The 20,951-nt window shown below is 44.3% G+C and overlaps 1 protein-coding gene across 3 annotated transcripts in view; it reads right to left on the minus strand.

Moving 5' to 3' along the window:
* GREB1L (GREB1 like retinoic acid receptor coactivator) overlaps nt 1-20,951 on the minus strand; it is a 288,635-nt gene that overhangs the window by 36,323 nt on the left and 231,361 nt on the right. For all 3 annotated transcript variants that reach the window (XM_051852064.2, XM_051852063.2, XM_051852060.2), the window contains 3 exons: nt 11,909-12,089; nt 9,362-9,554; nt 1,008-1,141 (listed from right to left, as the gene is read on the minus strand). In XM_051852064.2, the coding sequence (XP_051708024.1) occupies nt 1,008-1,141; nt 9,362-9,554; nt 11,909-12,089 (508 nt within the window). The remainder of the gene's footprint in view (nt 1-1,007; nt 1,142-9,361; nt 9,555-11,908; nt 12,090-20,951) is intronic.

The following is a 20,951-nucleotide window of genomic DNA, read 5'->3' on the forward strand; positions in this document are numbered from 1 at the left end:
TTATGAAACAGAATTACCAGGAGGAGAGAGAAGTTCCCAGCTGGTAGATGGAATGAGTGGGTGCAGGGGAGACTCGTGGACTCATGGGATGATTTTGTACTAGGAAAGGATTAATGCCACAGTGTCAGTTAAGACTTCTCAAACCCAACAGCTGTGAAAATATCAAAGCCTGCTCTGAGCTTGCTCCCATTCCTGACGCAGCACTGTTACTTACTGGATAGGACACAGCCACCTGTCTTCATTTTCATTAAAGCAGAAGTATAGGGAAGGCTGTTAAGCAGATGGCTTGCAATCAAGTGCAGCCAGTTTTAAGAACTAGAGATACTAAAAATGAAGAGTCTGCCCCCATAAAATGGAGTCCAGTTGCCTTATTCATCAGAATACTGTGGCCAGGAGCAGGAAGGTGGGCCTCTACTAGGTTACGTAAATCTAATGCTTTTATCTAACTGTGTGTCTAAGATTCAAGGTCAGAGAAGGAAAAACTTATTCAGAGTTTGACCTGGAACTCAGCAACAGAAAGACAGATTTACGGATCCTTAATCCCCGGATGGCTCAGAGGAGCCCTAAGAACTGAATGCATTTAAATGACCTGATTGTTCCTTAATTTTCTCAAACGTACTCCAGATTTCTCATGGGTCATCTGAGCGCCCCTGTCATCTGTCGGTGGTGGTGGTGGTGGGGGGGGGTCTGAAGTGTAGGACCAGAGCTCATTTGCTTCTCTAAGCAAACCCCCCTCTGCCTTTCTAATCTGCGGGCGGTGGCAGTGAAGCTTGACTGGGAGATGACTCAGGGCGTGAAAAGTGGCGCTGTGTCCCAATCTGGGTGACCGCTTTCCTCTCGGGTGATCACAGAAGACCACAGGAGCAGGCCATCTTAGGAAAGGCTATTTTTATTTGGCCTTTGCACAGCGTTTGCAGGCGGACTCCCTGTGACACTCGCACAAAAGGCGTTCAGCTATTTTAGATTTGCAAGTACAGCTAAAGAAAAGAGTGGGAATGCTGACTTACCGCTCCAAGAGTGTGTTCACCATTTTTTCAAAAGTCTCATCACATCTCAGCAGCGGGCTTGTGATGCCCCACTGCAGAGACTTGCTGTACTCATTCAGGCCGAAGTACAGCTTCTCCTCGCAGCCTACCTCCTCCTGATTTAAAACAAAGCAAAAGCCCAATGAGAACCAGATACAGTGTGCTAGCTTTTAGGGAGCGGGGAGCCTTGTAAGAGGTTATTTTCTGGAAGACAAGAAACAGAACCAAAACTTAGGTGTTGTTTTGCAACCTGATACCAGCCTTGCAACCATCTCTGAGGCACTACTGAAATTTCTTTTCGGATCAACTTAGTAATTACTGGAATGTTGATACACTTCTCTCAGACAGAGTAACAGCACAGATACTTTGTTTACTTTCTCTTTGTTCAGATTCTCAAGGTCAGAGAGCTGCAACTCCCATTCTTTCTCTGCTGGAAGCAGCTCTCTATGCTGATAAAAGCTATCCACGGGACTCTCCAGAAATTCCTGGTACAGAAAACTCAACTTTTCTGACATCACTTAATGATGGTAACTCATGAAAGCTTATCCTCTTACAAACAAGATTTATCCTAAAAAATGGACTATGCACCTTTCTGCCTTTTTACACAGAATCCACCTATTTTACCCACCTTCCCCCTCCGCCCCATCTGGATGACTCAGGCGTCACTATGGAAGTGAGTGACTATTCTGGGAGATGACACAGGATGCCCTCCCAGGATCTTGTATGTGTGACAAGTTGCTTGTCCTTAAACTATGAAGCCCCAGAATATTCAATAACCCTTTTGAGTTCATGGATCTGTTTTTTATTTATAGTTTTCTTGCCTCTCGTCTACATTAATTTTTTATAGTCCTGTGTTTTTGCTGCCTGCATGATGCCTGCATTTTTAGTTTCACTTTTATTTTTTGTTTATTAGGTATGGACATTTTTCTTTAAACAGTCTCCAACTCATTTTATAGAAAGGAAATAAGGCAGCTTTAAAAAGTACAAGATAAAAATAAATGAGGCAATAAGAGGGAGAAAAAGGGTAAGAAAAGGGTAAGAAAAATAAGATTGGAGTGGGATAAAGATGGTACTCCCAAATCATTTAGGAAATTTCTGCACATTTTGTTAGAAGTGGGCTAGAAATTTGGTTCTGAGGTTTTTAATAACCCATACATAGGGAGATGCAATTGTGTGATTTTTAAAGGCTATAAGGTAAAAATAAAAACATTATTTAAGTAGCAGCTTTGAATTTTTTGAGGCCAGTTAGTTTGTTAGAAAAGGATATTGAGAGTAAACAGACTTTATATGAGGACTAAAATATGAGAGGGTAGTTTTAAAAGTCTGTGGAAAAATGGAATTAAAGTTTATTTTGGCACAAAAGTTTTTTTAAATCCATGCAATTTTTTTTCTTATTACACATTTTCCATTTAATTTTTGGAAGACCTCTTGTATGCATGGATTTTAATTTTTTTTGTGTACTAGAAATAATTATCTTTCTGTTCCATTTTCCATGAGCTTTTTGAAATATCCACACATATATATATATACATATATATTTGAAAGGCAGAAGCACAGAGAGAGAGAGAGACAGTGATATAGAGAAGTCTTCCGTGCACTGGTTCACTCTCCAAATGGGCACAATGGCCAGAGCTGGGCCAATCTGAAGCCAGGGATCAGGAGCTTCCTCCAGGTCTCCTATGAGACTGCAGGGGCCCAAGGACTTGGGCCATCTTCCACTGCTTTCCCAGGCCACAGCAGAGAGCTGGATTGGAAGTGGAGCAGCCAGGACGCAAACTGGTGCCCATATGACTGGTCCCCTTTGTATGCCCTTCTACATTCTGTAGACTTGGAACATAGACTGAATGACATCTAGTTAGAAAATTTAAAGGCCTTGCTTATTTCTTTCTGGGTTTTGCTGTTATGGAAAGTCATTTCAACAAAAGAAAAACAAAGGTAATTCTTCTACATTCCCCTCTGTGTCCAGACTGCAGGCACACAGTCATCTGCGAGAGCTCTACTTATGCTTTGCGTGTGCTTGGTCTTCACATTGCCTTCTCCTCAATGATCCTTGTTCCTCTGGGAAGACATCAGCTCCTACCCTGAGCCTGCTCCTTTTCCTGATGCAGCACTCTAAACTGCTGGATAAGATGCACCCACCTGCCCTCATTTTTATTTCTCATTCTTAGCAAAGTAATAGGCAGGTTGCTGAATAGATGCCTGATGAGCACCTGGAGCTAGTAAGGGTTTTGAGAACTAGAGATACTAAAATTAGAATTTGAAATGCATAGCTTCCCCAATATGCTAGGTTTGTATTAAACTGTAATTGTTGTAATATTACAAAAGTTGCGGCGCCGCGGCTCACTAGGCTAACCCTTCACCTTGCGGTGCCGGCACACCAGGTTCTAGTCCCAGTAGGGGCACCGGAGTCTGTCCCGGTTGCCCCTCTTCCAGGCCAGCTCTCTGCTGTGGCCCGGGAGTGCAGTGGAGGATGGCCCAGGTGCTTGGGCCCTGCACCCCATGGGAGACCAGGAGAAGTACCTGGCTCCTGCCATCGGATCAGCGTGGTGCGCTGGCCGCAGTGCGCCGCCGGAGGGGCCATTGGAGGGTGAACCAACGGCAAAGGAAGACCTTTTCTCTCTGTCTCTCTCCCTCACTGTCCACTCTGCCTGTCAAAAAAAAAAAAAAAAAAAAAAAAAAAAGTTGCGATAGAAGTAAATGGGGCCATCCTTTAAAGCAGGGATTGAGAAACTCTAAATAATTTCACTGTAAAGATATATTCCAAGTACCATAAGCCATGACAGACTACATCACTATTTCTTAGGGGAAAATGTCTCTTCTCATTAACAAAACAACTCCGCCTCCAAAGTCCTACCCGCTCATGGGCCTCAACCTGCAGCTCTCCCTGGCCTTTCATCACCATCTCTGCCTTTCCTCCACCTGCAGCCAAGCTCTGTTCCCTCAACACTGTTCCTGGAAGGTCACCAAGGACTCCTGAGGCCAAATCCAGCGGCCTTGACTTGTCAGCCCTTGGCCTCCCTGCCCCCTCGGCAATCTTCCATTCGCTTCTTCCTTGATTTTATTCACACCAGCTGCTTCAGCAATCATTGCTTTTGAAAAACTATTCCAAGTCTACATACGAAAGCTCCAGTCCACATTTGGACCAGTGGGCTGGCCTCAGCCTTAACTCAAAGTCAGTCTCATCTGCCCTCCACCTATCAGTCCTCCTCCTGATTTCTTTCCAACTAAAATCTTCACCTCCAAAACCTTTCCCACTCTTCTCTCTTCCCACATTAAAAAAATTCTAGAAAATTTACCATGCTCTCCACTTATTCATTGCAAAGACCAGTACTCTGACTCACAGATTTGTTCACTCTCACCTGAATTATCACAAAAGCAGCGACTGACCTACTTCTAATCACTGTGCGTTAGCCTCAGCAGTTAATGAACACAATGCAGCCTAACGCTGAACACATGTATACCTGATGACCCAGCAGAAGCACAGACATGTGTTTACACAAATGTGCTAGAATGTTACAGCAACACCATCTGAAGTAAATGAAAGAGGTTAGGTAAGTGAATTCTGGTGGAGTCACACAATGTAAAATACTCATGAATGCTTTCATGGCTCAAGAACAATACAGACAAATGTCAACAACAATGCTCAGCAAAGAAACTAGACACGAAGGGATGCATACTACATAATTGCATTAATATACAGGATTCATAGCTGGGCAAAACAAAGACTGTCTGGAAGGCCACAGCATGTTGCCCCCTTTAGTGGGAGTGCCTGGAAGGGACGCAGAACTTCTGCACTAGTGGTGTTTCTTGATATGGGTGCTGGTCCCGTGGGTGTGTTCTGTTTGTGAAAAGCCAGCAAGCTAGACAAAAGAGGGACAGGCATTGGCTTAGCAGTTGAGATGCCTTGTTCCATAATGGAGTGCTGGCTTCAGAACTGCCTCTGGCTCCCTGCAAATGTGTACCCTGGGAGGCAGTGATGGTGGCTCCTGGAGGGGAATCTCTGCCACCTGTGTGGTAAGACTGGATTGAGTTCCTTGCTTCTGGCTTCAGCCTGGCCCAGATCCAGTGGTGGTGGGTGTTTGGAGATTGAACTAGTGGATGGGAGCTCTCTCTTTGTCTCTCAAATAAATAAACAGAAGCTATTTCTGAACAACTGTAAAAAAAATAAGATAAATACATATATTTTAATAAAGGCAGAATAGAACTATAAAGTTTGTCAGTTTGGCACCCAAAGCCTCCATGTGTATGTTTCCAGCATTCTTTTGCACCCTACAAACTGCTCCTCCCCCCACCCCTACCATGTTGTCTGCTGTCAGGAGTGCCTGCCCCTGTTTCTCTCTGCCCAGTCTTTATTCTTTCAAGGGCATCCTCAATGCCCTCTTCTCCATGAAGCTTTTCCTGGTCTCAAATGGATGTGACTTGTTCCTCATTCAACCCTCAGAGTAGCTTGATTTTTTGAAATTGTCTTTTTCCACTTTGGTTAATAGTGGCTTAGATATATACATTTCTCTCTCTTCTAACTATCAGTACTTTGTGTATTCTTTGAAAGACCCAACACAAGTCCACCAGTGCTTGGCCACGTTTTGTTGAATGGTTTTGCTTTTTTTGTATTATCCCTGCTTAGGACCCTTGCTTCAGAATAATTAAAGAGGGCAAATTGCGGGATACACAGCAGACTCATAGAATGGCAGATGTCCTAAACAGCACTCTGGCCTCAGAATCAGCCCTTAAGGCATTCAGATCAGGCTGAAAAGCCCATGAGAGTATTTCAGGCATGGAAAGCCAAGACACTCTGGCAATAAACAAACAAACAAAACCACCTAAATGAAAGATCTCTGTGAGTGAGATCCCAGTGGAAAGAACAGGCCATCAAAGGAGGTACCTTTCTCTGAAGGGAAGAGAGAACTTCCACTTTGACTATGGCCTTGTCTAAATATGATCAGAATCGGTGAACTCAAAAGGCTTCCATAGCCTTGGCAACTCGTGACAAGAGCCTAGGGTGATTACTGACGCCATAAACAAGAGTATCAATTTGTTAAGTCAACAACAGGAGTCACTGCACACTTACTCTTCATGTAGGATCTCTCTCCTTAATGTGCTGTATATTGTGATTTAATGCTATAACTAGTACTCAAACAGTATTTTTCACTTTGTGTTTCTGTGTGGGTGCAAACTGTTGAAATCTTTACTTAATATATACTAAACTGATCTTCTGTATATAAAGAGAATTGAAAATGAATCTTGATGTGAATGGAAGGGGAGAAAGAGTGGGAAAGGGGTGGGTTGCAGGTGGGAGGGAAGTTATTGGGGGGGGGGAAAGCCATTGCAATCCATAAGCTGTACTTTGGAAATTTATATTCATTAAATAAAAGTTAAAAAAAAAGAGGGCAAATTGTGGGCCGGTGTTGTGGCATAGTGGGCTGGGCCTCTTCCTGCTGCACAAGCATCCCATATTGGTACCGTTTTGTGTCCCAGCTGCTCTTTTTCTGACCCAGCTCTCTACTTATAGCCTGGGAAAGCAATGGAAGATGGCCCAAGTACTTGGGTCCCTGAACCCATGTGGGAGCCGTGGAAGAAGATCCTGGCTCCCAGCTCCTGGCTCCTGGTTTCGGGTTGTCCCAGCTCCAGCTATTAGCCATTTGGGGAGTGAACCAGTGGATGGAAGACCTCTCTCTCTCTGTGTCTATCCCTCTCTCTCTCTGTCACACTACCTCTCAAATAAATAAATAAAATCTTTAAAAAAAGAGAGAGAGGGATAATTGTGAGGAGCTTCTCCCACTAAGGATAAAGTTGCTGTAAACTAGATTCAGTGTTTCTTCCTTTTCTCTATGTGCACCTCAGTTTCACAGAGATATTTTAAGCCCTTAATTACAGAAGAATATTATAGCTCCCTGCCCCTAGGTTATTTTGAATAAGTCCCCAGGACCATATCTTCAATCCATAAGGATATAACTAGATATCCCAAAGATAAGAACCTTTTAAAAACACAACAATACAATTATTAAACCAAAAAGTGAACCATAATCATAGGAATGATTTTTGGAACAAATTGTTTTAAGCCTTTTTCTCTGACTTTTCTCTCTGACTTTATGTCAGGAGAAGGTAACAGGCAGAAGCCACTAATCCTTCTATCTATCCCTGAGCGATTCCTTCTTGAAAAGACAGCACAGACAATGTAGATTAGGAGAGTTTTCTCTCCCATCCCCAATGTATTGAAACAAAATGTAACAGAACCACCTGTTGGACTAAAAACATAATTTCCTCTTCTACTCATTCTACTGGCAAAGGATTGTCACACTGCTGTCATCTCACCCCGACTTGACCACCTGGTGGACTCATGGAGCTGGCAGAGATGCCAGGAGAGCAGAAGCTCAAGGCAAGCTTGCTGTGATAGTGAACAGAGCTAGCTCTCCTCTGGGAGGGAGTGTTGAAGGCAACATGATTTAAGAACCCGAGTTTGCTGTTGGCACAGAATAAACCAGTGGCCGAAGATCAGAGCTCAACATGAGGGAAGAGTTACTTAACTATTTCACAACAGAATGAAATGTACCATGTTGATAAATAAATGTGATTCTCATATAAAATATTTCTGGGGTGTGGGTGTGTGTTTAAGATTTATTCATTCATTTGAAAGGCAGTGTAGTGGGGTCAGGGCTATGGTACAGCAAGTGAAGCTACCATCTTCAGGGCCGGCATCCCATATGGGTGCCGGTTTGAGTCCCAGCTGCTCCACTTCTGATCCAGCTCCTTGCTAATATGCCTGGGGAAGCAGCAGAAGATGACCCAATTGTTTGTACCCCTGCATGTGGATAAAGCTCCTGGCTTCAGCCTAGCCCAGCCCTGACTGTTGTGGCAATTTGGGGAATGAACCAGCAGATAGAAGATCTCTCTCTCTCTCTCTCTCTCCCTCTCTTTCTCTCTGTCACCCTTCCTTTCAAATAAATGAATACATCTTTTAACAAATAAATAAAAATGAAAGGCAGTGTGGCAGTGAGAGACAGAGAGAGAGAGAATGGTCACAACAGCAAGGTCTGGGCCAGGCTGAAGCCAAGAGCCATGAGTTCCATTCTGGTTTCCCAATGGGTGGCAACAGCCCAAGTACTTGGGTCATCTGCTGTCTTCCCAAGTGCATTAGCAGGATGCTATATGGGAAGCACAACAGCCAGAACTTGAACCAGTACTTGCACATGGTACACTGGCATTACAAAAGGCAGCTTAACCTGCTGCAACACAATGCCAACCTCTCTGGTGTTTTCTAAACATATATATATATATTTTTGACAGGCAGAGTTAGACAGTGAGAGAGAGAGACAGAGAGAAAGGTCTTCCTTCCCTTGGTTCACCCCCAAAATGGCCGCTACGGCTGGTGTGCTGCTGCCGGTGCACTGTGCCGATCTGAAGCCAGGAGCCAGGTGCTTCCTCCTGGTCTCCCATGCAGGTGTAGGGCCCAAGCACTTGGGCCATCCTCCACTGCTTTCCCGGGCCACAGCAGAGAGCTGGACTGGAAGAGGAGCAACCGGGACAGAATCTGGCGCCCTGACCAGGACTAGAACCTGGGGTGCCAGCGCCATAGGCGGAGGATTAGCCTAGTGAGCTGCGGTGCCAGCCCATATTTGGTTTTAAGTACCAAGTGTGTTCAATATTTTAAAGCAAAGAATCCACTGTGTAATGACTAGTATTTATTATTTTTATGAAACTAATTGTTTTAAAAATAGCATATTTAGCATATAGTTTATAGGTCATGGAAAATATCCTTCAAGAGTTAGAAATTTAAGTAAAAAAGAAGACCTGGATATACACAGTTTTGAGATTGTTATTCTCAATCTATTCAATGCTACTACTGAGTTTCTAAATGCAACAGTGCCATCTGTTTTAATCAGAAGACTATGAGAACTGACTAAATGGAAAAATACAGTTGCTATGTCAGTATGAGAGTAATGAAGAGTGATACAGAACAGCTAGATTAAAACATGACAAAGAGGCTAAGAAGACAATATAACTTCCAGGTCTCAGAATGAAATTAATCATTTAAGGACACAACAATAATTCAGGATATCAATGGTGGTTCAGATAATTTCACATTTTTAATAGACTATATAGGATGGCTAATTTTGTACCTGTATCAAAAAGCACCACTTGATCAAACTTATGCAGAACCCTACTCACTAGTTTTTAGTCATGTAATAGTTGTGATCACATGGAACCTTTACAAGAGGAAGTATTACATTAGTGAGATTTTTGCTCTTGCGCTATGTTTTACAGAGCCATGGCCGTATTTTGTGGCAAGTGTCTGTCCCCTGGGGAAGCGAGAACATGACCACATACCACAGACTTACCACAGTGTCCAGCTGTATCCAGTGAACCTCGTTGCTAGAGCTGATTCGGGACTGTTGGGTCTGTAGTGTATATGGGAAGGAGCTAACTTGGAGCACCAGGAGGTTGAAAGCTTCCAGGACTTCTCTGCAGTTTATTACTCTATCAGCCAATCCGTGACTGGGCTCACCGTGGGACAGAGAGCCTGAAATGACACTGGAAACATTGAAAGTCACATTAATACTTCCTCATTTCACCAGTTATGCAGACACCAACATGGAGATAATGTTCTAGTTCTTATTTTTCTAGCTCTTTTGAACTCAGAGCAGGAGTAGAAACATGCAAAATTTGATTTGGAAGAGGAAAAATTGACATTCCTTCCTATCCCTTTTCAGACACTTTTCAGTGATATATTTTTTTTCTCTTCAGTTTGTGCCTGATCTGCTTTAAAGTGTAAGCTCAGTTATTTTGGTCAAGGATAGCAACAATTAAGGGTGAGAAGATCACTTTTCTTTGAAAGCTCATGTGAACAAGGGAGCTGCTCCATCAAAACATGAGGCTTATACCCCTAAAATGGTTGTGTTCTCAGAGTGGCCCCAAGCAGCAGGGTCTCCCCACTCTGCTAAAACTATGCTGCTTTCTCTCTTGGGCTGGTGAACTGTGAGGAGAGCGGAGGAGGAACTCTTACGACGCCACTTCCCATGACCGAGACCTTCATCTCTCAATGCTTTTCAGTTCTGATCAACTTGCATGTACCAGGTTGTCCTGCAGCTTCAAAACCACATTTTTTTTTAATCAAAGAAGTAATCTCAACTTGGGGAATTAAATACAGAGAGATCCAATGTTTATTCTCAGAAACATTACCCCAAATTTTCTTTAAGTTCATTTATTTTTATTTACTTGAAAGGCAGAGTAGGGGCCGGCACTATGGCAGAGTGGGTAACGCTGCCTCCTGCAGTGTAGGCATCCCATACGGGTGCTGGTTCAAGTTCTGGCTGCTCTACTTCTTATCCAGCTCCCTGCTAGTGTGCCTGGGAAAGCAGCAGATGAGGGCCCAAGTCCTTGGGCCCCTGCACCCACATGGGAGACCTAGGAAAAGTTCCTGGCCATCTGGGGAGTGAATCTTTCTTTCTGTAACTGCCTTTCAAATAAATAAATCTTAAAAAAAAAAAAAAAGGCAAAGTAACAGAGGAAGAGAGGGAGGGAGGAAGAAGGAAAGAAGAACAGATCTTCCAAATGCCAGCAATAACTAGGGCTAGGCCATGCTGAAGCCAGGAACTCCATCTGGCTTGCTCATGTAGGTGGCAGGGACTCAACCACTTGAGCCATCAACTGCTGCCTCCCAGGATCATATTAGCAGGAAGCTGGAGCCGAAGTGGAGGAGCCAGGACTCAAACAAGGAACTCTGATATGTGATATGGGATTCCCAAGTGGCACCTTAACCTGCTATACCATGATACCTGGCCAGAATTACCCCAGACTTTCAAAGACAAGGTATATAAGGGCACTCCAAAAAGTTCATGGAAGAATAGGATTAAATATGATGACTTTTGTATGAAAACTCCTAAAATCCATGCATATTTTTTCATAATATGCATTTTCCATATGTTAAAGTATCCTCACATAAAGTCAGTGAGTCATTGCTGCTCATTGAGCACTAGCAATAACTGAATAGATGTGGCCAACATTTCCTTTCCTTCCCTCTTTCTTCCTGCTCTCCTTCCCTCTTCTAATCTAACAAGCTTTGCGAAACTCTTTTATGAATATACCTAACTTGTTGAATATCAAACACATTCTAGCTTCTCAACAAGAGCTTTTGTAATTCTGACATTTCTAACAGAGGCCAAAAAATTTCCAACTTCAGTGTCTTCTGGAGAAAAGAAAATCTATAAATGCTTGAGGATGCCTGAAATTTCCCACTCCTTACACGGTGAAGACCGACGTTGATGTGTAATAGCATCTGTACAACCCCCCACCGCGGCCCCACCATCCTCCACTTTTAAACTACTTGCCTTTTTAGTCCATGGGAACAAAGATGCCCCACACCAGATAATGACTATAATTTGATCTGGGAGCAAATGTAGCTCCATCATTCCAGACATACTGTTCTTTCATTAATAAGTCCATCCAAGAAATACGATATTCTCTTGTTTAAACTGGGAATCCAGAGAAGGTTTCAGATCTGTGCTCAGATCATTAAACTGGCATCTCTGCTGCCTTCAAAGGGAGAGCGAAGAGAGACGAGACTGTGAGCCAGAAGGAGAGATGAAGGAAGCAGGGGAGAACCGGGAGGAGGTGGCAGAGGGAGGCTGTCTCCTCGGGTGCTCCTTCACCTCCACCTCCTGATTGCTGCCTTTACTCCAGAGCACTGTGGAGCTCAGCTTCTAAGTTCACCCACAGTACAGGCAAAACAGTGAGAAGGAAATGAGGAAAGAGTAGCAAGTTGCCAGTAAGCAGACAGCGAACATTTGTGTCCCTGGGCTTTCAAACTGCCACCTTTACACTATGTCATTATGCAACATTTACTGCTAGAGAAGAAAGATTGTATTTGCTCACTCTGAAGCAATCACCTCGTTAGTTCCACATGGGAGTTGTCATGGACCAGCACAAACAGGGTGTAGGGGTTCTGTTTCACCTTCCTCATAAAGACTTCAAACTTGCTTTGGATCTCACTGTCGAGACGCACAACATATTTCTCTGCTCTCTGATGAGCTGTCCCATTGTCCTCCAGGCCCAAGTCTACAAGGACACCTGCAAGAAGAGTTGATTGTTAAGCACACATGCACACACAGCCCAGATAAACATGTTCAGTATAATGGATACTGGGTTTTAATCATATATAGAGACTTATACAGGTTTTTTTTTTTTCTTTTTCATATTCCTCAGCACAAATTTAAAGCAGAAATGCCAGATTCCCTTTTCTAGAGAGCACCCCACTCCACCTCCTACACCTAATGCAAATAACAAGGAATTTAAAAAGTGTTTATTTATTTGAAAGGCAGAGTTACAGAGAGAGGAAGAGACACAGAGATCTTCCAGCAGATGATTCACTCCCTAGATGGCCGCAATGGCCGAGGCTATGCCAGGCTGACGCTGGTAGCCAGGAGATTCATCCAGGTCTCCCACATGGGTGCAGGGGTCTAAGCACTTGGGCCATCCTCTACTGCCTTCCCAGGGATATTAGCAGAGAGCTGGATAGGAAGTGCAGCAGCCGGACTCAAACTGGCATCCATGTGAGATGGTGGCGTCCCAGGTGGCAGATTAACCCCCTTTGCGCCAATGCTGGCCCAGCAAGGAATGTTCCGATATATGAAGGCAATAGAATGTACAATTAAATTCTACTTATGCATAAGGAGCTGCTGGGAATAACTACTACATGTCACCTGGGGAGCAAAATTGGGGGTTATAGCTCTTGATGAAATTAATATAATTGCATAATCCTTTTTACCTCCAATTTAGCAACAAAATATGTATGAGAAAGGAAAATACAATGTAAGTTCCAAAGATAGCATTTTTAATTTAAAAATTTATTTGAAATGTAGAGCCCCAGATAGAGATAGAGGTAGAATAAAGAGATGTTCCATTTATTGGTTCACGCCACAAAAGTCAGGCCAGGCTGAAGCCAAGATCCAAAAACAGTCTGTGCCTCCCACGTGGGAGGCAGGGACCCACATACTTGCACCAGCACCTACTGCCTCCCAGGGTATGCACTGGGAAGATGCAGGAGTCAGGAGCAGAGCTGAGACTCAACCCAGGAACTCTGATATGAGATGTGAACTTCTGAAGCAGTGCCTTTTTTTCTTTTCTTTTCTTTTTTTTTTTTAATTTTAAAGATTTACTTATTTACTTGAGAGACAGAGCTGTAGACAGAGAAAGGGAGAGACGGAGAGGAACGTCTTCCACCTGCTGGTTCACTCCATAATGGCCGGAGCTGGGCCAATCCAAAGCCAGGAGCCAGGAGCTTCTTCCAGGTCTCCCACATGGGTGCAGGGGCCCAAGCACCTGGACCACCTTTTGCTGCTTCCCCAGGCCATAAACTGGGAGCTGCTGGGACACGAACTGGCGCCCATATGCAATGCCAGTGCTGCAGGTGGAGGCTTAGCCTTCCACAACACAGCAGTGGCACCTGGAGCAATGTCTTAACTGCTATGCCAAACACCTGCCCCAATTAAAAGGTTTTTGAGGTAGTGTTTTATTCAATTTTATACAGTAACAGTTTTTCACACTATCTAGAATGTTAAAGCCCTCTGTGAATGTCAGATTTATGTACCAAATTTATAAATGAATTGAATTACCCATGATTACCATATTTTCAAAATGTTAGAAACTCAAACTGACTACTGTATCATTATATCTGCCTATAATTAAGTTATTTCTACATATAGACATCTAAAATAGCTCTAGGCAGATGAAATTGTCAGAATAATTAACTAAAACACCAAATCCTTCTTTAAAATAAAAATCATTTTATGAATTATGCTGACTTAATTTATTTAGCTGACCTAATATAAAACCAGCTCAGTTAACAACTACACGCAATTAGCATATATACTATGCTAGATCCTGTATACTACGTCTCTAAATGGTGTAAAAGGAAAAATGTGTTCCACACTAAAAAGTGATGATAACAAAAAGATGTTCGGGGTGGGTATTGTGGTGCAGATTAAGCTGCTGCTTGGGACACCTGCATCCCATAGCAGAGTGCAGGTTTGAGTGCCAGTTTCTCCATTTCTGCTTCAGCTTTCTGCTGCTAATACATCTTTGGAGGCGGCAGTTAATGGCTCAAGCGCTTGGATCCCTGCCACTCCTGTAGGAGATTCAGATGGAGGTCCAGGTTCCTGGCTCCAGCTTGGTCAAAGCCAAGCTGTTGTGGACATCTGAGGAATGAACAAGCAGATGGAAGATTCTCTCTCTCTCTCTCTCTCTCTCTCTCTCTCTGCCTTTCAAGTAGAACAAAATAAACATTTAAAAACAAAAGATAGACTGTGAGTTTTTAAAATTTATTTGACAGGTAGAGTTATAGACAGTGAGAGAGAGAGAGAGAGAGAGAGAGAAAGGTCTTCCTTCTGTTGGTTCACTCCCCAAATGGCCACTATGGCCAGAGCTGCACTGATCCAAAGCCAGGAGCCAGGTGCTTCTTCTCGGTCTCCCATGCGGGTGCAGGGGCCCAAGCACTTGGGCCTTCTGCCACTGCCCTCCCGGGCCACAGCAGAGAGCTGGACTGGAAGAGGAGCAGCTGGGATTAGAACCCGGCACCCATATGGGATGCTGGCGCCGCAGGTGGGGGATTAACCAAGTGAGCCATGGTGCCATTCCCAGTGATTTTGTTTTTAAACATTTTTCATTAGGAGTCCTTACTTAGAGATTATCTTCAACTTCCACCCAAAATTTAGTAGAAAAATTGTGTTGTATTTCCAAAATCAGTCAATCAAACACTAATCTGGCAGGTAAATTTAGATTTTCTTTTTTTGAAAGTGGATTGCCTGTTAAACTAATTCAACATTTGATAACTACTGACTGTGTGTCTGGTATGATGTCAGGCACTGTACTAGTCCTGGAGATTCAGAGAGGAACAGGATGAAGATATTAATCTCTGGATGAGGAAAGGGGGTAATTCTGACAGGTGTCACGATGGAAGGCTAGGTACTATGGGACACAGTAGGTCATCGGAAGCAGAGAGAGAGGACCTACTTCATCTCTCAGACCTGTAAAATGAGGAGAGCAGTAACAGTTGGGAATTGGTCCTTAGGAAACAAACAGTGTGAGTTAAGGAATCTCAATATGAAAAGATCAGAACTAATTCACAAAGAGGAAAAAATGTACAGATTGTACCTTATTTCAGAACAGATGAAATAAAGATCAACTGTAAGCCTTCGATAGGCCAATTTCATTCATGTCCTCCTTGGGAAAACAAAGTTCCAGTTGTCCTAAGGTTGCTCTCTTAGATGCAACATGGTGTGTCAGCCACCACTGCGTGCCAGCTGGCCCTGCTGGTGGCACTGGATAGAGAGGTGCAGTCAGACCTCCCTGATGGTGGGTTTCTACATGGGTGTTGTTAGGAGTCATCCTTCCTTTACCTTTTACTCTAGACTTGCTTTCATTTTTGTGTTTTGCTTTTTTCCTGGTTATGAAAATGAAAGACACTCATCTTGGAAACCGAATGGAAAGGATAGAGATTTTTTATTTTAAAGAAAAAATTTATCCATAATTCCTTAATTCAGAATAAGGCTCTGCTAACATTTGTGTTTTCCTTTCTTGTTTTTCCTATGCATATCGTGCTATTTGGCTCCTATTTTACAGATGTATATTGTGATTTTTCTCACATATTACTGTAAATTAAGAAGCCAAACCATTACTGTTTGTTAATATTACATATGTGTAGCAAACACATAAAACGCCAATCAATAAGTAAATTAAACTAGTAAGAATCTAGTTATGTTGGGGCCAGTACTGTGGTGTAGTGGGTAAAGCTGCCACCTGCAGGGCTGGTGTCTCATATGGGTGCTGGTTCAAGTCCTGGCTGCTCCTCTTCTGATCCAGCTCTCTGCTATGGCCTGGGAAAGCAGTAGAATATGGCCCATGTCCTTGGGCCCCTGCACTCACATGGGCAACCTAGAAGAAGCTCCTGGGTCCTAGCTTTGGATTGGTCCAGCTACGGCATTTGTGGCCATTTGGGGAGTGAACCAACAGATGGAAGACCTCTCTCTCTCTCTGCCTCTGCCTCTCTCTCTCTCTCTCTCTTTTTTTTTTTTTTTTTTTTGGACAGGCAGAGTGGACAGTGAGAGAGAGACAGAGAGAAAGGTCTTCCTTTTGCTGTTGGTTCACCCTCCAATGGCCGCCGCAGCCGGCGCGCTGCGGCCGGCACACCTCGCTGATCCGATGGCAGGAGCCAGGAGCCAGGTGCTTTTCCTGGTCTCCCATGGGGTGCAGGGCCCAAGCACCTGGGCCATCCTCCACTGCACTCCCTGGCCACAGCAGAGAGCTGGCCTGGAAGAGGGGCAACCGGGACAGAATCCAGCGCCCCGACCGGGACTAGAACCCGGTGTGCCGGCACCGCAAGGCGGAGGATTAGCCTAGTGAGCCGCGGCGCCGGCTCTCTAACTCTTTCAAATAAATAAATTTTTAAAAAATAATACAGTTAAGGTTAATGGATTACAAATCAATATACAAAAACATAGTTGCATTCCTGTAAACCATCAGCAAACAGATGTGAAGTGCACTTTAAAAACATTTATGATAGCATCAAAATATTAAATATTTAGGAATAAATATTATAAAAAGTATAAGAGATCTTTTTAGAGAAAAAGATGAAACTATTCATAGGATCTGTATAGCACTGCATCATAAAATAAAAGCAAAATTAAATTTTCCTCAAAGTTAGCCAGAGAGTCTAATAAATATTTTAATGTTGCTTAACTTGAAAATTTATTTTATAAATGTGGGGAGCAACTGGGAGCAACTCGGACTAGACTAAGTTACTGGAATTAAGACTTATTCTATGCATCTGCTTTCCCACAATATGGCGCTGAGAAGGGAAACAGCTTCTACACAGCTGCCTCCAGTTCAACCAATAAACTGTGGGACCTGCTCCTGATTGGAGGAGAGCAGCGTACTCGGCGTGTGGGTAGCAGAGTTGGGATTGGTGGAAGAGGACTATAAAGGAGGAGAGAGACAACATGCACGAGGAACATCTAAGGGGAACATCTAGCTGAAGGAACACCTGTGCAGCCCCCGAGAGAGCCGGCCGGCGGTGTGCTGCTCCCCCGCGGAAGTGGGGAATGTGGCAGGGGGAACCGCCCTTCCATGGAGGTGGAAGGGACGGTAGCCAACCTGGGAAGAACCAGCAGCAAACCCGGGGAGGGCCGAGCAGATGAAAGAACAGTGCAGGGTCCTGTGTCGTTCCTCCACGAAGACGGGGAGCGACATAATGGTGCCGTGACTCGGATATGAAGCCTAGGCAGGGTTTAGTGTCGTTCCTCCACGAAGAGGGGGAGCGACATAATGGTGCCGTGACTCGGATAGGAAACTTAGGAAGGAAGAAATGGGAAAATACCGGAGAGAGAGACTAGCAAACAGCCTAGGGAAAAGCCGGACGGAAAAGGTGCCAGAAGAAGCTATTGAAAGCCTAGGCATAGACTTGGATACGGACTGTGGGAAAGAAGTTAGGATTTAAAGTGAAAGCAAGAAGAAACTTAGACTCAGATACGGACTGCAGGTTGAAAGTGAAAGTGAAACCTATAAGAAACTTAGACTTGGATACGGACTGTGGGGAGAGGCCAGGAGAAATGAGGGAGGAATATTGTTGGAAGAAAACTTAGGGAAACATACCGGGTAGAGAAAAATGTTAGGGAGGATGAAGCCGCGAGTGCAGGCTGAGGCGGAGACGTAAGCCATCTTGGAATTCTTCAAGTCAGCCCGGGGAGCAAGAGGCGAAGATCTGGAACCAGAGGCAGAGACTTGGGCCGCCAGGTTGGAATTCGCCAGGTTAGTCCAGGGAACTTGGATTGAATGCTAGTGGCGGAAACGTGAGCTGGGGCTGTGTGACTCGCGGAGGCTGCCGCGCGCAGAGAGAGCGTGCGGGGCACAAGTAGATAGGGAACGCTGGGCTGGTGCGAGGCCGTGGTGTGGGCGCGAAGCCGGGAAGCCGCGCAGATGAGAGAAGCTGGCTGAAGCGGCTCAGAGCCGGGAAGCCGCCGAGAAGCCGCCAAGAAGCAGCCTCGGGGAGGGCGCCGGGATGCCGCAGGGATAAGAGAAACAGAAGTCTAGAAGTGAAATGAGAGAAATAGAAATGCTGGTAGATAGAAGTAAAATAGGAGAAATAGGAATGCCCGGAGATAGAGAAATAGAGAAAGGCCTCCCCACAACACAGCAATGAGAAGGCTTGGATTCGGTCTGCCTGATTAGTAAGGCGGTAAGCACCAGCAGGCGGCTTGACCAGAGTATGAGCTGCAGGTCACCGAAGATAGGCACGAACCAACACCAATAAGTCTCCCCACAATACGGAAATGAGAAGGCTTGGATTCGGTTTGCCTGATTGCTAGGGCTTGTAAGCACCTGCAGGCAGAGCAGAGCATGCGCTGCAGGGCACTGAACACAGGCACGCATCAGTGCCTAAAAACCTCCTCACAATATGGCGAAGAGAGGACCCGGATTCGGTTTGCCTGATTGATAGGACTTGTAAGAACCTGTGGGCAACTCTAGCAAGCAGAGCAGAGTGTGTGCCGCGGGGCACCGAAGACAGGCGCGTATCAACGCCAAAAATAAAAAGAAAGGGGGATCTGTGGGGAGCAACTGGGAGCAACTCGGACTAGACTAAGTTACTGGAATTAAGACTTATTCTATGCATCTGCTTTCCCACAATATGGCGCTGAGAAGGGAAACAGCTTCTACACAGCTGCCTCCAGTTCAACCAATAAACTGTGGGACCTGCTCCTGATTGGAGGAGAGCAGCGTACTCGGCGTGTGGGTAGCAGAGTTGGGATTGGTGGAAGAGGACTATAAAGGAGGAGAGAGACAACATGCACGAGGAACATCTAAGGGGAACATCTAGCTGAAGGAACACCTGTGCAGCCCCCGAGAGAGCCGGCCGGCGGTGTGCTGCTCCCCCGCGGAAGTGGGGAATGTGGCAGGGGGAACCGCCCTTCCATGGAGGTGGAAGGGACGGTAGCCAACCTGGGAAGAACCAGCAGCAAACCCGGGGAGGGCCGAGCAGATGAAAGAACAGCGCAGGGTCCTGTGTCGTTCCTCCACGAAGACGGGGAGCGACAATAAAAGTATATGGCAGAGAAAAGAACAAAGAAGATTGAAGAGGATCCTGAAGTCAGAAAGGCAGGAGAGAGCTGCACACCAGAGAGTAAGAATTAGAGCTGGGGTAAGGAGACAGAATGCTCTGGGCACAGGAGAGGAAACCCAGAGACAGCCCCCTCACATGTGGAAACCTGATTATAAGTCCTAAAGCTTGCCTTGCAGATCAGTGGCAAAAAAGATGAGCTCTTCAATAAATAGTGCTAAAGAACTGTTATCCGTATGAAAAAATAGATATTGTATCTCACTTGATCTACTTTACAAAAAGCAATTTCCAATGGATTAAATTTATTGTAAAAAACCTCACAGGGAATTCCTTGAAGCACAAAAGGGCAGAAGACAAATTACACTTAAGAACCTGTATTCATCAAAGATATTCTAAATAAAGAGACAAGCCTCCCGAGTTTGTAAAAAGTCTTATTAACAAAGGATTGTCACCCGGAATTAATCCTATAGATCCAAGAGAAAAATAGACAAAAAAATTTTTTATAGAAATTTCATGGAAGAAGAAACCAAATAGACAATAAACCTATGAAAAGATGTTCAATTTCATTAATAAGGAAAATACAAATTAAAATCAATAATCTGTCTCTCTGCCTTTCAAATAATGAAACATACAATGAAACAGAACCATCCCAAACGGATAAACATTTCAAAACAAGACAATTGTTAGAAAGAAGTAGATGGGAAAAAACACCCATGTATCTCTTTATTTCTATAAAAGAAATACAGGAAAAGTAAACCTGAAACAAAAAAAGCCTGGGTGCCCACAGGAGTGTGGAAGGGAGAGAGGATACAGAGCAGGCCTGCGGAAGGAGATAGCTCTGACTCTCAGAAGCCCAGCAGTACACAAGCAAACAGATGAAATCAACCAATGATGGGGGGAGGCAGGGTGCAAAACAGAGCTCAGACTGTAACAAAGGAAACCTTATCATAGCCACATGGAAGGGGGTCAGGATGAAGAGTAAACCTAAGGGAAGCAAGTTAATGTTTTGATCCTTGCAATGAAGCTGAAGACAAAAAAAAAAAAAAAAAACACACACACACACACACACACACGAGAACTTCAGTAAATCTGTTAGCAATTGTATAATTACTAGAAAAAACTAAAGAAGTAAATATATTATAGATAATAAGAATCAAGTTTCTTCCTGTCCAAAAAAGAAGTTAAAAATAAAGCAAGGGGAAAGACAACAATGAGCCTTGAAGGGGGTAAGACTGGAATTGAAGAGATCAGTATAAACTCATATTTTTTTTAAGATTTATTTGTTTATTTGAAAGTCAGAGTAACACAGAGAGAGAAGGAGAGGCAGAGAGAGAGGGGTTTTCCATCTGCTGGTTCACTCCCCAGTTGGCCGCAACAGCCGGAGCTGCGCCGATAGGAAGCCAGGAGCCAGGAGCTTTTTCCAGGTCTCCCACGTGGGTGCAGGTGCAGGGGCCCAAGGACTTGGGCCATCTTCTACTGCTTTGCCAGGCCATAGCAGAGGTCTGGATTGGAAGTGGAGCAGTCAGGTCTGGAACCAAGGCCCATATGGGATGCCGACACTGCAGGTGGCAGCCTAACCCGCTACACCACAGTGCTGGCCCCATGAATTCATATTTTTAAAGAGACATAGAAATAAAGAAGTGTATGTGTGCACACATGCAATAATGCACATACATACATTTCCTACCTCTGTCTGCTAGGAGCAATGACATCCCAGTAGCAATGAGCACACGTAACACTCAGAGTTTGGTTTCTAAATTATTCAGTAGAGATAATCAGGGTTTCTTGGAAAAGAGGGGTTAATGGCAAAGTTCAGAGCAGGA

The sequence above is a fragment of the Oryctolagus cuniculus genome, chromosome 10 (genome assembly GCF_964237555.1).
Source record: "Oryctolagus cuniculus chromosome 10, mOryCun1.1, whole genome shotgun sequence".
NCBI lineage: Eukaryota > Metazoa > Chordata > Mammalia > Lagomorpha > Leporidae > Oryctolagus > Oryctolagus cuniculus.